At 42.2% G+C, this 17294-nt stretch overlaps 2 protein-coding genes across 15 annotated transcripts in view; one reads left to right on the plus strand and one right to left on the minus strand.

Annotated features, from left to right (window-relative positions):
* Window positions 1-15333, plus strand: part of LOC144084807 (transcription factor COE3) — an 85015-nt gene extending 69682 nt beyond the window's left edge. For 3 of the 6 annotated variants that reach the window (XM_077613574.1, XM_077613575.1, XM_077613576.1), the window contains exons 12-16: window positions 4603-4668; window positions 4867-5038; window positions 10966-11151; window positions 12169-12336; window positions 13428-15333. In XM_077613574.1, the coding sequence (XP_077469700.1) occupies window positions 4603-4668; window positions 4867-5038; window positions 10966-11151; window positions 12169-12336; window positions 13428-13459 (624 nt within the window). In that variant the 3' untranslated portion in view covers window positions 13460-15333. The remainder of the gene's footprint in view (window positions 1-4602; window positions 4669-4866; window positions 5039-10965; window positions 11152-12168; window positions 12337-13427) is intronic. The other 3 variants (XM_077613577.1, XM_077613580.1, XM_077613578.1) reach the window with 1 other exon arrangement.
* LOC144084812 (methylated-DNA--protein-cysteine methyltransferase-like) overlaps window positions 829-17294 on the minus strand; it is a 124974-nt gene continuing 108508 nt past the window's right edge. For 8 of the 9 annotated variants that reach the window (XR_013303915.1, XR_013303917.1, XR_013303918.1 and 5 more), the window contains 2 exons: window positions 13770-13838; window positions 829-1674 (listed from right to left, as the gene is read on the minus strand). The gene's annotated coding sequence lies outside the window, so the exon portion shown is untranslated. The remainder of the gene's footprint in view (window positions 1675-13769; window positions 13839-17294) is intronic. The other variant, XM_077613584.1, reaches the window with a different exon arrangement.

Here is a 17294-nt window from a genome sequence, read left to right on the forward strand (position 1 = left end):
CCTCATTACCCCGCTCATGTTTTCCTTTCATTTTCTGCAGCTCGATTTGGTTTAATCTTTTGTTTACAGAACCCTGTGCCGTAGACCCCCTCGTCTTACCGCCGCTAATAGACAAAGACCGCGTGTTATTATGCTTTGGCTTTCTTATTGTTTTCCTTTTGAACCCGGGCGAAGCGCTTGAAAGCCGCGTCAAGTCTGAGACGCTCTTACGATTTTGACGTCGGCGAACGAGAAGGTGGAGGCAAAACGCTTTGAATTGCACGCTCAAATCGTTTCCTACTGATAGAATCTATCCGCGCCGTCACTAATTGCCGAAACCATTTCGGTGACTGACGTTCCAGATGTGTCAGGCGTCATAATACGAGCGATGAGTCCAATCGGGGAAGCGTTGGCCACGTAGTAAAGCGGTGGTGGCCACCTTTGGGTTTTAATAACATTGTAGAACCTCTGAAGACCTTATCTATTAAATCCCAGCATGCGGCGCGGCAATATCATTAACGTCCGGCGGACAATTTAATAAAGACCGGGCGGTGTGGTCGCTAAAGATGTTTGACCGAGCCAAAGCGGAAAAAGTAGAGCATCGCAGCTAGCCCCTTCTTGGCTATATGAAGTGTTTCAATTAGGGCCGGTCCCCGTGGAGACGCGCCACAACACCTTGACATGAAATGTGACTCTAATTTTAGCAAGTAAACCCTGACCATTCGGCAAAGCACCTTTAATATCCACTCTTTTCTTTTTCCGTTTCCCGTTCAATGCGGGTGCACTATTTCTATTCTATAAAGTCACAGTGTCTTTGCAACAAGAACAACCGAAAAAAAAAGACAGTCACATTGTTAAACACAGCTTTATTACAGAGAAAGCAGACTTGTTTCCATGAATACAAAGTGTTGTTGGCAGTGAGACAGCTCTTGACACCGGACCCGAGATTAGTTTCCTGGGCGCGTGTATACTTAATATAGCGCGCTCTCCCAGCCTTTGCATGAAACAATCACAGAGTGAGATGAAACCCTGCACTTCCAATAAACAACATAAATATTTGATTTGCTCTCTAATGGACCCAAATATGGGGTTCAGGGGGCATGTAAATGATCCCACCAAGTGATTCGTCATTGTTAAGCTTGCCATCCGAGGGTCAACGCTAGGGGTCAAGAGCGCATTCTCAATAAAGGAGCCGGCGGCGGAACAGAAACAGCATATAGAGGGCGGCCATTACTGGCTGCAGGTGAGGTGTAGGGGGGGCGGGATGCTGGGGGTCTCTATAAAAAGGAGATAAAGCCGGAGGACGCAGGGTGCGCATTAGCAGAAAGGCAAATCGACACCCAACCCTCTCGCCGCCATCGCCCCGAGCGCCCCCCACCCTCTCCTCTCCCTCCCCTCGCTCGCCCTCCCATGACTTCACCCTCCAGTTGATAATATTACTGCGCTATTGATTTCCACCAGCCTTCTCTCTGGGACCAGTAAGACACGTGGTAATTGTAAGGAGACAGAAAGCCAATATGGGAGTGCTCATGGATAGCGAGGGATGCACGCTAATATTGTTGCTACACAGAGAAAAAGGAAAAAAAGGAAAGAAAAAACATGGAGGGAGAGCAGAGCGGCGTTGGTGCGTCGGGCCGCCTCTGATTGAAGTTTACCTCGTAATTCTAAGACAACATCGTAGATGACAGTCTGACCCTGTGGGAGGAGAGCAGATATAAAAATTCAATGCAAAGTCCAGGGTGAATATGAAAGTAATAAGTGTGAGCAGTCAAGTGATGAGAAAGGAGATTGGTTTGCGGGCATTGCGTTAAGTGAAGAGAGACTTTGGAATTGGCCCCCCCTTTTTTAAGATCTTGTTATAAAACAATTTTCTATTCATAATATAAAAAAGACAATTTATAATACCATTTTGTGCCCTCTGGCAGTAATGGACAAATAGACTGAATATCACATTATATCACACTCAATTTCTCTCTTCTGTAACAAATTAGATTCATTATGAAATTAAAAGTGGAAACTCAATATTGTTTTATTATTAAGCTGATTGCTTTGGATTCTTTACTTTCTCCCCCCCAAGCCCCCCAAAATGAGCCTAAGCCCATTCTTTTCCAATTCCTCGCATAATCCGCCAAGAGAAAATATTACAAATGTGCTCATGTCAAGCAATTACCCATGTATTTAAATGAATCTCTCTTCCTGTGCTCTTTGAAGTACCTTCATCTAATGGCCCTATGCTTCTAAATGCATTCATTACCTCGGGCTAGAGCTAACAGAGTAATTGCCTTACAGTTTTATAATGGCATTAGCACTCGGAGCTACATAACCTAGGCCCTCTTTTATTAACTGCGATAATATAAATACAAGGTCCGTGCTAATCTACTGCGCTCAGAATCACATTTTAGACCCCGTTTCCCGCTTGTTTTATGACAATGCGTCATTTGTTATGACTTCCCCTCGGCGAGAGCGAGCGAGCGAGCGAGAAAACGAGAAAGCCAGCCAACGAAAGAAAGCAGCTTCTAAATCTTGGGTGATCTGTCATGCGAGCGCCTCCATTTAAACGCTTGTTCGACACCAGACCTTTATGCAAAGCGAGGCGAAGAACAGCGGAAATCGGTCACGCGTTTGTCAGCCGACAAAAGGAATCATTTGAGGCCTTTAATTGTTTCAATTTACCATGCCGTGTTCTGATATGTCTCCATGACATGAAAGCCAATTACACTTATTCTGGAGTAGCGTTCAGATTTACATGGAAATGCCCCCAGAACGCTATTCGGCGCTAATCGTATTCACAGCGTGAGCCGATCCGCATGAAGGCGTCTCGTCGGAAGACAACAAACTTGCTCCTTTTATTGGGTGCCGCGCTTCTCGTCCTCCTCCGATTGGACGGGGCCGCCACTTAATCGTAGCCTCCGCCAGTCGGCTCGGTTAGTTAAGACGCCACGCGGTAAACGACAGATTAAGGATGAGAGGCAATATCGTTTTCCCCTCCTCTTTTTTTCCTTCTTCTTCTTCTTCTTCTCTTCTTTTTTCTTTTTTTTTCTCTTTCCCTTCCCAAGCTGTCCTTATGTCACTGCCGCAAAGTGCCATATGGACAAGGAGCGGCAGGACGTTTTACAGGGAATGAAACATGGCTGGCGTGCGAGACGCTCTTAATTGCTTTAATTGTTGCTTAAAATTGAGAGCCATGTAGGAGAGCTTGAAATATGATGGAATAGATTATTGGTAATTATTAAGCGCAGACAAAAAGCCAAGGAAAGCCACTTTATCTCACTCAGCGAGCGCGAGAGAAATCTGTTCTGCCTGATGAGAACACATCAAGACAGCTGGTCCTCTCATTTAGCCTACCTGCCTCACGACAACCGTAATTCTTTATTTGTATGCAAACTAGATGCATGCGACGTTGAGCGTACACCCCAATTTCAGAGGTAAATGCCCATTCTAAGAACCACCCATCCGGTGACTCGGAGTGGATTAAGCGATATGTTTCTATAAGAAAGCGCGCCGTATGCTGCGAGCGGCTCGGACGGCGATTCATCTTGATAAATCAAGGGCTGGGCTGGATACGCTCCTCGGGATGAAAGCAGCCGTAAACAGCCAGCGCGCCGCCGCCGCCGCGAACGCGACGCGGGCCGAGCGTCGGAGGCCGGCGTTTGAAGGCGGCGGCGGCGAGGCTGTGTTTACATTCATTTACGGCAGCTGCCGTCTTAATCCCGCGCCGCCATTGCCAAGCGATGGAACACTTCAGACAAATTACCGCGGCCCGTGAAAGAAAACACAGTCGATGTGAGAAGAAAACAAGCGCCATCTGAGATGTTTCTGCTGACAGATTTGCATTGCTTTTAAGCGGCAGTTCTAAGAGCCGGTCAACAAATCTCGGCTTTGCGGCAGGTGACGACGACGCGCCGGCGTTTTTTGATGAAACGCGAGTGTTTTCCAATGCGCCGGAAGCTTTTTCTTTCTCAAAAGTAAAGACCCGAGAGGGATTTTGGTGGAATTCAAAGGCCAGATAAAGACTCGACAAGCTGGGCCAAGAGAACGGAGCGGGGCGACGGGATCCGAGGCCAACGGGATCCGGGGCCAAGTGGTTTCGGGCGTTAAGAGCCAAAAGCAACACGGCTAATCCGCATTGTAGAGCGGGGGCGAGCGTGCAGACATGGATAAGAGCACATCCCCAGCATCCGTGTCCCCCAGGCACGGGCACCCAGCTCCTGCTGGATGGGAAGTCATTTGTGAAGTCCTTTGCAGCAGCCAGTCAAAGAGGTTAATTGAAAAATTCCTTAATGTCATTACAACAGAACTAGATTAACCCAGAGCTAATTCACTTTATTGTTCTGAGGAGAGGGCCTCGGCGCTGAACTCTGGAAGCACGGAATCAGGCGCGAGGTGTTGTTTTTAAAGGACTATGCCGGTTTAATTAAGATAGGGAACATTATTCACCGCTCTGCATGCATGAAAGGAGTAAAGTAGTGTGTAAATGAAGGAGCCGCGCCTCTTAAAACAGCACTCCTCTTCACTCGGGGCGCCGTGGAAAACCCTACACGGCTCGTCGTGTAATGTTTCCGATACGCTTTGTTACTGTATGGGCTCTCAACATTTTTCTTTTTTTCTCTTCCCCTTCGTCAGGAGGTGTTGCTGAAGAGGGCGGCTGACCTCGTGGAGGCCCTGTACGGGATGCCGCACAACAATCAGGTCTGTATCGGCGCCGTTACGCACTCAAATGAATGAGATATTTACCGAGAGCATCACCATAGGGGATTTTCGCTAAACACTAGAACTGGAGCGAGATGTGAGCGCAAGCGTATAGCCGTGAAGCAGGCATAAAAGTGGCGGCGCCGCTTTAAAAAAGGAAACTGGCCAACCTTTCCCTTTCCTCTACGCGCTTCTCAGGAGATCATTCTGAAGAGGGCAGCTGACATCGCCGAGGCCCTGTACAGCGTTCCCCGCAACCACAACCAGATCCCCTCCCTCGCCAACACGGCCTCCCACGGCATGATGGGAGTTAACTCCTTCAGCAGCCAGCTAGCGGTCAACGTGTCCGAGTCACAAGGGAACGACCAAGGTAAGCCACGCTCGCTGGCTCTCAAAACGTGCGGCCGGGGTGACTGAAACGAGGACATTTTCGTAGGCTCGTTAAAAATATATATGTTTCTATACCTGCTCCAACTCTACAACAATATCGCCTGTTATAGGCCCCGATTAACTTCAAACCTCTGTTCTTGTAAAAGTGCCATCTGCAACACAAGCGAATATAAATACAGGGTGTTCCAAAATGTTTGAGCCAAAATTGGGATTGTCTCCAGCACCCCTAGAGATGAGATGTATGTATGTATGTATGTTAAGCCCCATTTCGTAGGCCAATAATTTTGACAATTTTCGTTGCAATGACCTCAAATTTACACAGCTTGTGTAGAATCCAGTCTGGTTTTTGTGTGTAACGTTTGGTGTTTCTATCTTTTCAGGTTAAGAAATGCCGTTCACTTAAAAAAAATGGTAATTTGCATCTTAGAGTATGCTCGGAATCAGTCACTGAAGAACACAGTGCACCGTGTCTTCACAAATTTTGCAAAGAAGGCACCAACTACAAAACAAATTAGGACTGCTATGTCGTTTTTAAAGAAAAAAAGCCTTACTATACTATGTCGTTTTTAAGAAAAAAAAGCCTTACTATACTGTCGTTTTTTAAGAAGAAAAGCCTTACTATACTATGTCGTTTTTTTAAAGAAAAAAAGCCTTACTATACTATGTCGTTTTTCAAGAAAAAAGCCTTACTATACTATGTTGTTTTTAAGAAAAAAAGCCTAACTATACTATGTTGTTTTTCAAGAAAAAAGCCTTACTGTTGTTTTTTAAGAAAAAAAGCCTAACTATACTATGTTGTTTTTTAAGAAAAAAAGCCTTACAATATTGTCATTTTTTTAAGAAAACAGCCTTACTGTTGTTTTTTAAGAAAAAAAGCCTAACTATACTATGTCGTTTTTTAAGAAAAAAAGCCTTACTATACTATGTCGTTTTTTAAGAAAAAAAGCCTTACTATACTATGTTGTTTTTTAAGAAAAAAAGCCTTACAATATTGTCATTTTTTAAGAAAACAGCCTTACTATACTATGTCGTTTTTTAAGGAAAGAAAGCCTTAGTATACTATGTCGTTTTTTAAGGAAAAAAAGCCTTACTATACTATGTCATTTTTTAAAGAAAGAAAGCCTTACTAAACATAGTTGTTTTTTTACGGAAAAAGCCTTACTATACTATGTCGGGTTTTTTTTTAAAAGAAAAAAGTTACTATACTATGTCGTTTTTAAGAAAAAAAGCCTTATTATACTATGTCGTTTTTTAAGAAAAAAAGCCTTACTATACTATGTTGTTTTTTAAGAAAAAAAGCCTTACAATATTGTCATTTTTTAAGAAAACAGCCTTACTATACTATGTCGTTTTTTAAGGAAAGAAAGCCTTAGTATACTATGTCGTTTTTTAAGGAAAAAAAGCCTTACTATACTATGTCATTTTTTTAAAGAAAGAAAGCCTTACTAAACATAGTTGTTTTTTTACGGAAAAAGCCTTACTATACAATGTCGGGTTTTTTTTTTAAAAGAAAAAAGTTACTATACTATGTAGTTTTTAAGAAAAAAAGCCTTACTATACTATGTCGTTTTTCAAGAAAAAAGCCTTACTATACTATGTTGTTTTTTAAGAAAAAAAGCCTAACTATACTATGTTGTTTTTCAAGAAAAAAGCCTTACTGTTGTTTTTTAAGAAAAAAAGCCTAACTATACTATGTTGTTTTTTAAGAAAAAAAGCCTTACAATATTGTCATTTTTTAAGAAAACAGCCTTACTAAACATAGTTGTTTTTTTACGGAAAAAGCCTTACTATACTATGTGATTTTTAAAGAAAGAAAGCCTTACTAAACATAATTGTTTTTTTACGGAAAAAGCCTTACTATACTGTCGTTTTTTTTTTTTTTTAAAGAAAAAAGCCTTACTATACTATGTCGTTTTTAAGAAAAAAAGCCTTACTATACTATGTCGTTTTTCAAGAAAAAAGCCTTACTATACTATGTCGTTTTTTTTAAAGAAAAAAGACTAACTATACTATGTCGTTTTTTTAAAAAAGAAAAAAGCCTTACTATACTATGTCGTTTTTAAGAAAAAAGCCTTACTATACTATGTTGTTTTTTAAGAAAAAAAGCCTAACTATACGATGTTGTTTTTCAAGAAAAAAAGCCTTACTGTTGTTTTTTAAGAAAAAAAGCCTAACTATACTATGTTGTTTTTTAAGAAAAAAAGCCTTACAATATTGTTCATATGTCGTTTTTTAAGGAAAGAAAGCCTTAGTATACTATGTCGTTTTTTTAAGGAAAAAAAGCCTTACTATACTATGTCATTTTTTAAAGAAAGAAAGCCTTACTAAACATAGTTGTTTTTTTACGGAAAAAGCCTTAATATACTATGTAATTTTTTAAAGAAAAAAGCCTTACTGTACTATGTCGTTTTTACGAAAAAAGCCTTACTATAGTATGCAAGGCTTTTTTGTTAAAAATGACCATGTATACTACACATAAATGGTTGTTTTTATTTAAGGAAAATACTTTTTTGTAAGCAACACTTTAGCGGCTCCGGCGGCCGAGTGGTTAGAGCGTCGGCTTCTAAGATCTGAAGTTCTGTGTTCAAATCCCCGCTCGGTATACCTTTTGTTTATTTTTTTCATGCCCAAAACCCATGTCAATTTTTTTTTTTTAACTAAAACTATTGGGGGCTCCGCCGGCAGAGCGGTTAGAGCATCAGCCTCTGACATCCAGGGTCCTGGGTTCGCATCCCGGGCACTGCCTGGAAACAAAAGTCTTGGTTCCCTCCCGCCGAAGGCGGGAGGGAACCAAGTGTGTTGGTGTCCACCCCCGCCGAAGGCGGGGGTGGACACCAAGTGTGTTGGTCCCCTCCCGCCGAAGGCGGGAGGGGACCAAGAGTCCTGGTCCCCTCCCGCCGAAGGCGGGAGGGGACCAACTGTCTTAATGTCCCCTCCCGCCGAAGGCGGGAGGGGACCAATATGTTTTGGTGCCCCCTCCCACCAAAGGCGGGAGGGGGACCAATATTTTTGTTTCCAGGTAGTGACCGGGATGCGAACCCAGGACCCTGGATGTCAGAGGCTAATGCTCTAACTGCTCAGCCAGCAGAGCACACAATAATTTAAGTAAAAAAAAAAAAATTGACATGGGTTTTGAGCTCAAAACCCATGTCATTTTTTTTTTTTTTACTTAAATTATTGTGTGCTCTGCTGGCTGAGCAGTTAGAGCATTAGCCTCTGACATCCAGGGTCCTGGGTTCGCATCCCGGTCACTACCTGGAAACAAAAATATTGGTCCCCCTCCCGCCTTTGGTGGGAGGGGGCACCAAAACATATTGGTCCCCTCCCGCCTTCGGCGGGAGGGGACATTAAGACAGTTGGTCCCCTCCCGCCTACGGCGGGAGGGGACCAGGACTCTTGGTCCCCTCCCGCCTTCGGCGGGAGGGGACCAACACACTTGGTGTCCACCCCCGCCTTCGGCGGGGGTGGACACCAACACACTTGGTTCCCTCCCGCCTTCGGCGGGAGGGAACCAAGACTTTTGTTTCCAGGCAGTGCCCGGGATGCGAACCCAGGACCCTGGATGTCAGAGGCTGATGCTCTAACCGCTCTGCCGGCGGAGCCCCCAATAGTTTTAGTTAAAAAAAAAAAAATTGACATGGGTTTTGGGCATGAAAAAAATAAACAAAAGGTATACCGAGCGGGGATTTGAACACAGAACTTCAGATCTTAGAAGCCGACGCTCTAACCACTCGGCCGCCGGAGCCGCTAAAGTGTTGCTTACAAAAAAGTATTTTCCTTAAATAAAAACAACCATTTATGTGTAGTATACATGGTCATTTTTAACAAAAAAGCCTTACATACTATAGTAAGGCTTTTTTCGTAAAAACGACATAGTATAGTAAGGCTTTTTTCTTTAAAAAATTACATAGTATAGTAAGGCTTTTTCCGTAAAAAAACAACTGTTTAGTAAGGCTTTCTTTCTTAAAAAAATGACATAGTATAGTAAGGCTTTTTTCTTTAAACAATTACATAGTATAGTAAGGCTTTTTCCGTAAAAAAACAACTGTTTAGTAAGGCTTTCTTACTTAAAAAAATGACATAGTATAGTAAGGCTTTTTTTCCTTAAAAAACGACATAGTATACTAAGGCTTTCTTTCCTTAAAAAACGACATAGTATAGTAAGGCTGTTTTCTTAAAAAATGACAATATTGTAAGGCTTTTTTTCTTAAAAAACAACATAGTATAGTAAGGCTTTTTTTCTTAAAAAACGACATAGTATAGTAAGGCTTTTTTTCTTAAAAAACGACATAGTATAGTTAGGCTTTTTTTCTTAAAAAACAACAGTAAGGCTGTTTTCTTAAAAAATGACAATATTGTAAGGCTTTTTTTCTTAAAAAACAACATAGTATAGTTAGGCTTTTTTTCTTAAAAAACAACAGTAAGGCTTTTTTCTTGAAAAACAACATAGTATAGTTAGGCTTTTTTTCTTAAAAAACAACATAGTATAGTTAGGCTTTTTTTCTTGAAAAACGACATAGTATAGTAAGGCTTTCTTTCTTAAAAACGACATAGTATAGTAAGGCTTTTTCCGTAAAAAAACAACTATGTTTAGTAAGGCTTTCTTTCTTTAAAAAATGACATAGTATAGTAAGGCTTTTTTTCCTTAAAAAACGACATAGTATACTAAGGCTTTCTTTCCTTAAAAAACGACAAAGTATAGTAAGGCTGTTTTCTTAAAAAATGACAATATTGTAAGGCTTTTTTTCTTAAAAAACAACATAGTATAGTAAGGCTTTTTTTCTTAAAAAACGACATAGTATAGTAAGGCTTTTTTTCTTAAAAAACGACATAGTATAGTTAGGCTTTTTTTCTTAAAAAACGACATAGTATAGTTAGGCTTTTTTTCTTAAAAAACAACAGTAAGGCTGTTTTCTTAAAAAATGACAATATTGTAAGGCTTTTTTTCTTAAAAAACAACATAGTATAGTTAGGCTTTTTTTCTTAAAAAACAACAGTAAGGCTTTTTTCTTGAAAAACAACATAGTATAGTTAGGCTTTTTTTCTTAAAAAACAACATAGTATAGTAAGGCTTTTTTCTTGAAAAACGACATAGTATAGTAAGGCTTTTTTTCTTAAAAACGACATAGTATAGTAAGGCTTTTTTCTTTAAAAAAAACCCGACATAGTATAGTAAGGCTTTTTTCTTTTAAAAAAGCATTAGCCTCTGACATCCAGTGTCCTGGGTTCGCATCCTGGTCACTACCTGGAAACACCCGAAGGTGGGAGGGGACACCAAAACATATTGGTCCCCCTCCCGCCACTAAGACAGTTGGTCCCAGGACACACTAGGCTTATTTTTCTTAAAAAACGACATAGTATAGTAAGGCATTCCAGCCCTTTTCTTGAAATTTTTGGTGCCAAGTCCTAATTTGTTTTGTAGTTGGTGCCTTCTTTTCAAAATGTGTGAAGACATGGTGGACTGTCTTCTTCAGTGACTGATTCCGAGCATACTCTTAGAAGCAAAATACCTTTTTTAAGTGAACGGCATTTCTTAACCTGAAAAGAATAGAAACGCCAAACGTTACACACACAAAAACTAGACAGGATTCTACACAAGATGAGAAAATTTGAGGTAATTCCAATGAAAATTGTCAAAATTATTGGCCTGCGAAATGGGGTCAAATATTTTGGAACACCATGTATACATATGTAACATCTCAGTTCCTGAACCACTTTATGCTCATTAGGGTCGCGGGGGTGCTGGAGCTTATCCCAGCTGATTCCGGGCCAGAGGCGGGGGACAGTCCCATATAAATATATGTATACATATATAAGTTTATGTATATACATACATATATATATATCCATACATACACACAGATATATACAGACAAAGCGCCCAACTCCTCCTATCCAATTCCGCAGTGGGCTACAGCCGGAACACGAGCAGCGTGTCCCCCCGGGGCTACATCTCCAGCAGCACCCCACAACAGTCGAGCTACAACTCCGTCAGCAACAGCATGAATGGCTACGGCAATGCCGGCATGAACCTGGGAGTGCCAAGCTCCCCGGGGTTTCTCAACGGATCCTCTGCCAACTCCCCATATGGAAGTGAGTAGCCCGCCGCCTTAGCACCAAAGCGCCGTTGATTGAATTCCACTTCCCACATTGCTTTTTGCCTCAATGAATCGCCCGTGACAGAGTTAAAACTTTGTTGCTAACGCATTACCATCCCTTCAATGGCTCGCTCCAAGTCCTCCTCCAACAAGCAAAGCTAACCTAGGACTGGACACTCATTTAACTTATTATTAAACCCTCTATTCATTGTTCTCTTTAATACAAACTACTGCCTATCGTAGCTTTCACCTAGGGGCGGAGATGAAAATAATATAATAATAATCAAAATAATTGAGACCTGGACTTCACAGTTTGGGTTCTGTTGGCCACACTTCTATATCAAATGTGAATATCGTGGCATACATGACCCACAATGTGATGTCCATATATTACATGGACAGCGGGTCTCTATGGGATCATAATTTTATGATCAAAAATAGTCCTAGAGAGGATCAGGATAAATACTGATACTATGTTGTTTTCAATGCGATGTGCAATGATCACAATTAGATTGAAGCGTTTAAGCCACTGGCTTCACAAAGCACATTCTTCAACCACAGTTCCCACATAATTAAGCCAAGTGAGGATGGTATGTTTAGTCGTCGTTACCTCAACTACACAACGACGCCTTTGTTAAAGGGTTCTTAATACGCCGTCGAGTTTCATGAAACTTTACTCAAGAACGTTAATCACTTTGATAAGATTTGCCAGAAAAGCGTGTCAAACTAACGATGCGTTCATTTTAAAGACACGATCCGACACGGTGAGTATTGTTAAATCTGGGCCAGTACCAATCTGGGCATAGTTCCAATGTGCAAGTAAACGGTGGCTCGTCGGAGCCCGTAAGTACTGATCTTGTGCCCCCCGCCGCCGCCCGCTCCCTTGACCCGAACCCAAAGTAACACTACCTCAGCCTTACCTCAACTGGCCTCTTCCTCTCTAAGCACTACTCACAGCACGTTCTCACTCTCACCTGCCCTCCCGCCCTCTCCCTCCCTGTCGTCTCTGCAGTTAAACAAAAGAGCGCCTTCGCCCCTGTGGTCCGACCCCAGGCCTCCCCACCCCCCTCCTGCACCAGCGCCAACGGCAACGGACTGCAAGGTGAGCCCCCCTCACCCCCTCATCCTTTCCCTACGGACTACTGGTCAGATACTGCTGCTCAGGCCTCTGTCCGGTTTGGTGAGGGATTAATCATTACACTTATATGCATTTTGACAGGCCAATTTACACATCATACACACACACGCACACCCGCATGCACGCACACACACACTCACACGCATCCATCCGACTCAACTCGAACGAAGCCAACTAGCGCGCCGACACACACACACCCTCGTTGCCCTTTGGTAAAGATGATCTCCGGCGACGAAGAAGCTCGCCAGAATTGTTTTCGGTAATTATGTTTATTAGGTTATGCGTGCGCGCGTCACCACCGACGTGATTGGTTTGAAAACAAGCAAAGCTGTCGCGTGCGCGCCCCAAGATTAATAACATTGGGCTTAATGAAGTGGGAAATTAAAGTTCATCTCACAACACGTTCATACTTATTAATACATGTTGTGCAGAAATTAATGAGCAATGCCTCGCCATCATCTGCGCTGGCAAACTTAAAAGCATTCCAACCATGACTCTACAAATACACTCCCAGCAATATAATAATATATCATTCCCGGCAGTTCAGTAGTCGCCTAATTGTTCAAACGTGCGAGTGTGCCCGTGCGCGTGCACTGTCTGGGTGAGGCAACAGTCGCTAATGACACCCCGAGCAGATGGCCCGGCGACAATGACCCGGCAATGATACCTCGGATCGCGGCTAATCCCGCTCGTCCGTGCACGCTAACGCCAGGAATGGCGGAAAGCCTAAGTGAAAACGTCGCATGTAAATGTCAGCATTTTTACCAAAGTCTCGCCATCTCTCGTTCAGACACACCCGCGCACCCAAATACACGTACACACAATCATACCTGTCAACCTCTGCCGATAACTGCCCTTATAAATGATTATGATTCCCCTTACAAACCCCCCAAAAACCTTACAAACACCGTACGGTGTTTGTAAGGTTTTTTGGGGGTTTGTAAGGGGAATCATAATCATTTATAAGGGCAGTTATCGGCAGAGGTTGACAGGTATGAGTCACATGCACCCCCATATACACGTACACCCACCCACGCACGCATGCACACACGTAGATGCACTATTCATTGCATTTAATTTCCACAACTGTCTTAAAGCAGATCAACTAATGGAACCTTTCCTCTTTTTCTCAGCCATGTCCGGCCTCGTCGTCCCACCCATGTAAATGCACTTTCGTCATCTCAAGCACCGGTCTACCACTTTCACAGGACGTGCAAAAAGTGCTGGTGCCATGTATAGTCAACCGCTTGATCTCTTTTTAAAGATGAATGAGGAAAAAAACATTTTTTTTTTCTTCAAAATGACTTTATCAACCCAGCAGAAGAAAAAAAAAGGATCTCACCAGGAAGAATTTTTTTTTTTCTGTGGGACTTTTTTTTTTTTTTTTGGTTTTTGTTTTGTTTGTTTTCCCGCCCACTCATTCCATCACCCTTGACGAGGAGGACACAGGATGATGAAGGGTTTATTTTGTATACCTGTCGGCGTGCGCTTGGTTCGGCCTTGGATCCGTCCGATCGACCACACGTTCAATACTGGAAGGGACTCTGCGGAGTACACGTTGTACAGTAAAAACACTGATGTACAGTACATTTGCCAACGAACTTGTTTGCCTCAGATTCTCTCTTTTTTTCTCTTTCTTTTTCCTTCCCGTTCTCTCTTTTAATAGATCCACACACAAAGAGTTGTGCGTCTTTATAATGTGACTTTTTTTGTATTTTTAAATGTATGAGGAGGAATTAAAAAAAAAAACACACAGGGGCCAAGACCGTTTCAACTGGAAATTATAAGATATATCATGTAGTTATTAATTGATCCACAAATTACAAAGAAAGGGTGGGGGGAAAAAGTACGGGCGGGGCTGGGCGGGTTGAATGAAGTTGTACCATGTTTCATTCCTGCATTTTAACTTAAATTTTGTAATTTATTGTAGCTAGAAGAAAAAAAAATCATCTTCAAATGGGAAAAAAAAATCCTCTTTGACTCAACAAGCACACTGATGTGTACAAAAACACTGCTCTGTTGATGAATATGATGTACTTCCATGTCTAGAGCTTCCTTTTAAGCAAGTGTGTTTTGCCATGTTTTTCAACTTTTTTGCTAGCACTGTATATTAATGCATTCCTAGGCTACTGTGAAGTCTGTTTCTTGTTGATGAGGAGCAGTCTCTCTCCCTTCTATAGCTCCAACTCCCTTATGTGTTTTATATGTGGTTAAAAAAAAATGGTAGACTATTGTGATATTGCCAAACTTGTGCTAAATATTTATACATCTGTCTTTTTCATGTTCTTTTAAATCAACACTCCCAAAAAAAATGTCGAAAAGAACAAAAAAAGTAAAAAAGCAAATCCGTTGAGAATGTAGGCGTAAAGTAGTTCATCGTCATATTTCTGTTCCAACACACACTTGCGCTCACTGAGGGAAATTTTGTAACATATCAACTATAAATAATGTATTTATCTCTGAAATTTTGTATATTGCTTTTCATTATGTATGTATTAATCGTCATTGCCCTTAATATAGTGATGCAGCACAGATAATTCAGCCAAGAAATGTTGCCTTCATTTCGTTTTTTTTGTATTTGATGAAATGCAATGTGCATATATTTCATGTGTATTCTCAAAAACTTTGTGTTACTCCGTCGAGACTCTCTTGTCCATTTTTTTTAAAGGGGAAGTCAAACTTCATTGTTTATTTTTATATTGATTTTAAATTATCTATACAGACCATTTTGGAGAAAACTTTGTTGGTTGTATTGTCAAATAAATTGTTTGTGACCCATATGATAGTTGTTAAGATCCAATAGAGACTAATGTGCATGAGGGACAACCTTGGAGATAAAAAAAAAAAAGGACAAAAAAAAAAAATCAACAAACGAACAAACGAAAAAAAAAAACAGGCTCCATTTGTGGTTGTATTATTTTCTGTTTTGTAGAATGTAAAAAAAAAAGTCATTTCTAATCACCACTTATAACTCTGCCACATAGCTTAAACATGTTTACAGGGGAGAAACATTAAAAATGTCAACATTTGAAATGGAAACGATGTTTTCTTAAGATTTCGCAGTTAACTCTTTCAGTGCTAGTGACGACGATAGACACCCAATCGTGCTGTGAATTTCATTTTGTCACTGGTAGACGAACATCATCATGAAGTTAATTAACATAGAATTAGATATATTTTGCATGGCAAATCCAGTTTTGGTCTAACAAGTTAGGAAGCCCACAATGTTTAATTACTTCAGAAACCCACAGAGAAGTATGAAGATGTAGTAAAATATGTTTGGGTTTATCCCATTCAATGTGAATGCTTGTTCGAAGTAGACGTCCAATTTATTTGACCGCTGTCGTCCCTTCTGGTTCAAATGGATTGCACGCCTACCGCCGTCAATAGTAGCTAAGGAGTTTAAAACTAAAAAAATACATATTTGCCTTTAACCGAGGACTTCTCCAGTGTGAGCAAGCACTAGAAGAAGGCCAGGGTAAAAAATCTGTGATGATGCTGTTTTACGTGGGAAAGCGTAACCTCTACACAAAAAAAAATGCACGGGGGGGTTCTGTTCTTTCCACCCGCTCTTGTCGACAAAGCGCTCTGACATTGCGAGATCCTCTTGCTGCTTCAAAGCCTCATTGTAGTCATTCATAAACAGCGGCGCCTTTTTTTTTTTATTCAAAGCACCCCAAATGGGTCTCGTTCAAATCCCTCATTTCATTGCATTAAGCCACCTCGTTAATAAAGAATCAATACATTGAAAGAGCAAGGTTATCCTTTGTCTATAAGAGCCGGTATCGTTTGGAAACCCTTATAGTTTGTGAGCTGAAAGGAGGGAGCGGGGGGGGGGCACTGTGAAATCTATACTCATCAAGTGGGTCAAACAGAAGGAGAGGAGTGTTTAGGGGTGTGTGTATGGGGAGGGGGGGGGTCTCTTCCCTAAAAACAAGAGAGTATCTTATCTGGCGTTCTGAGTGCGCACGGAGAAACAGGTCACAAAATGTCAATTTCCCATCAAGGCAACATTGTCCGCGGACACCTCTCCTTTTAATGCACAATTAAGCGGCGACGACACGAGTGCCAATCAGCATATCGCAGCTTATTATGTCAAGCGCCGTGCGCCGATTCTGCCGCCGCTCAGATAGTCGGCCGGGCGGGGAAAAGGGGGGGGGGGGGGGGGGGGGGGGGGGGGAGACGGTGGGTTGCTGATAGCGCAAAAAAGAGCAGACGCCCTCAAAAGAGCAATTTAATTTTCAGCTGCGATCGCCTGCTGCCCTCAAATCATTCCCCGGATAATCCAAAGTGTCTGATAACAATAGTGTCCTGACATTGCATTATCTGTTTCGACGACGGCGTCGGTCGGATCTATCGCCTTGCTTACCACCGCTGTCTCTATTATTCATGACAAAAATCTGTCTTGGGCAGGAAAATGCGCAAACTGTACATTTAGGGGAGAGCGTGGCTGTAAATGAAAGCTGGGCACGGACCGCCGTGGCGGGGAACAATAGCCGGTTGAGCGGAACGAGGAGGGTGGAGGAAGAAAAAAAAAATAGACAGGCAAGTTGTGAGGGCCAAAGTACAATCAAAAATGACATGTTTGCTCAGTTGTTGCCAATTTTAAGCGCTCGGAGGCATAGCGGAGGTGCACTCGATTGTCTCAGCAGGTTTCCCCTCCGTGTCCGGCGAGCGAACGAGCGAGCGAGCGCAGGCATGCCACTCAATCATTCTGAGAGCCTCTTTATTGGAGAACTCTAATGGCCACCCTCCGCCGTGATCTAAATGTGCGCATGAAATATTTATAAATCCCGGGTCAATAATGCCCCATAACCATAGCCCGACGGAGCTCCTCCCCGCCATAGCGTGCGGCCGCCTCCCTCCCCGACGCGGAAAGGTGAAGGGGTCACGCAATCAAAAGGGAACGCGGCTGGCCACATCCGTACGTCGGGCGTTCTTATCAAGACTCGCCCGCGTACTGCTTATCTGTCAAAGGAGAGAAATATTGAAAGCAATAT

This window comes from Stigmatopora argus, chromosome 11, assembly GCF_051989625.1.
Source record: "Stigmatopora argus isolate UIUO_Sarg chromosome 11, RoL_Sarg_1.0, whole genome shotgun sequence".
In the NCBI taxonomy this organism is placed as follows: domain Eukaryota; kingdom Metazoa; phylum Chordata; class Actinopteri; order Syngnathiformes; family Syngnathidae; genus Stigmatopora; species Stigmatopora argus.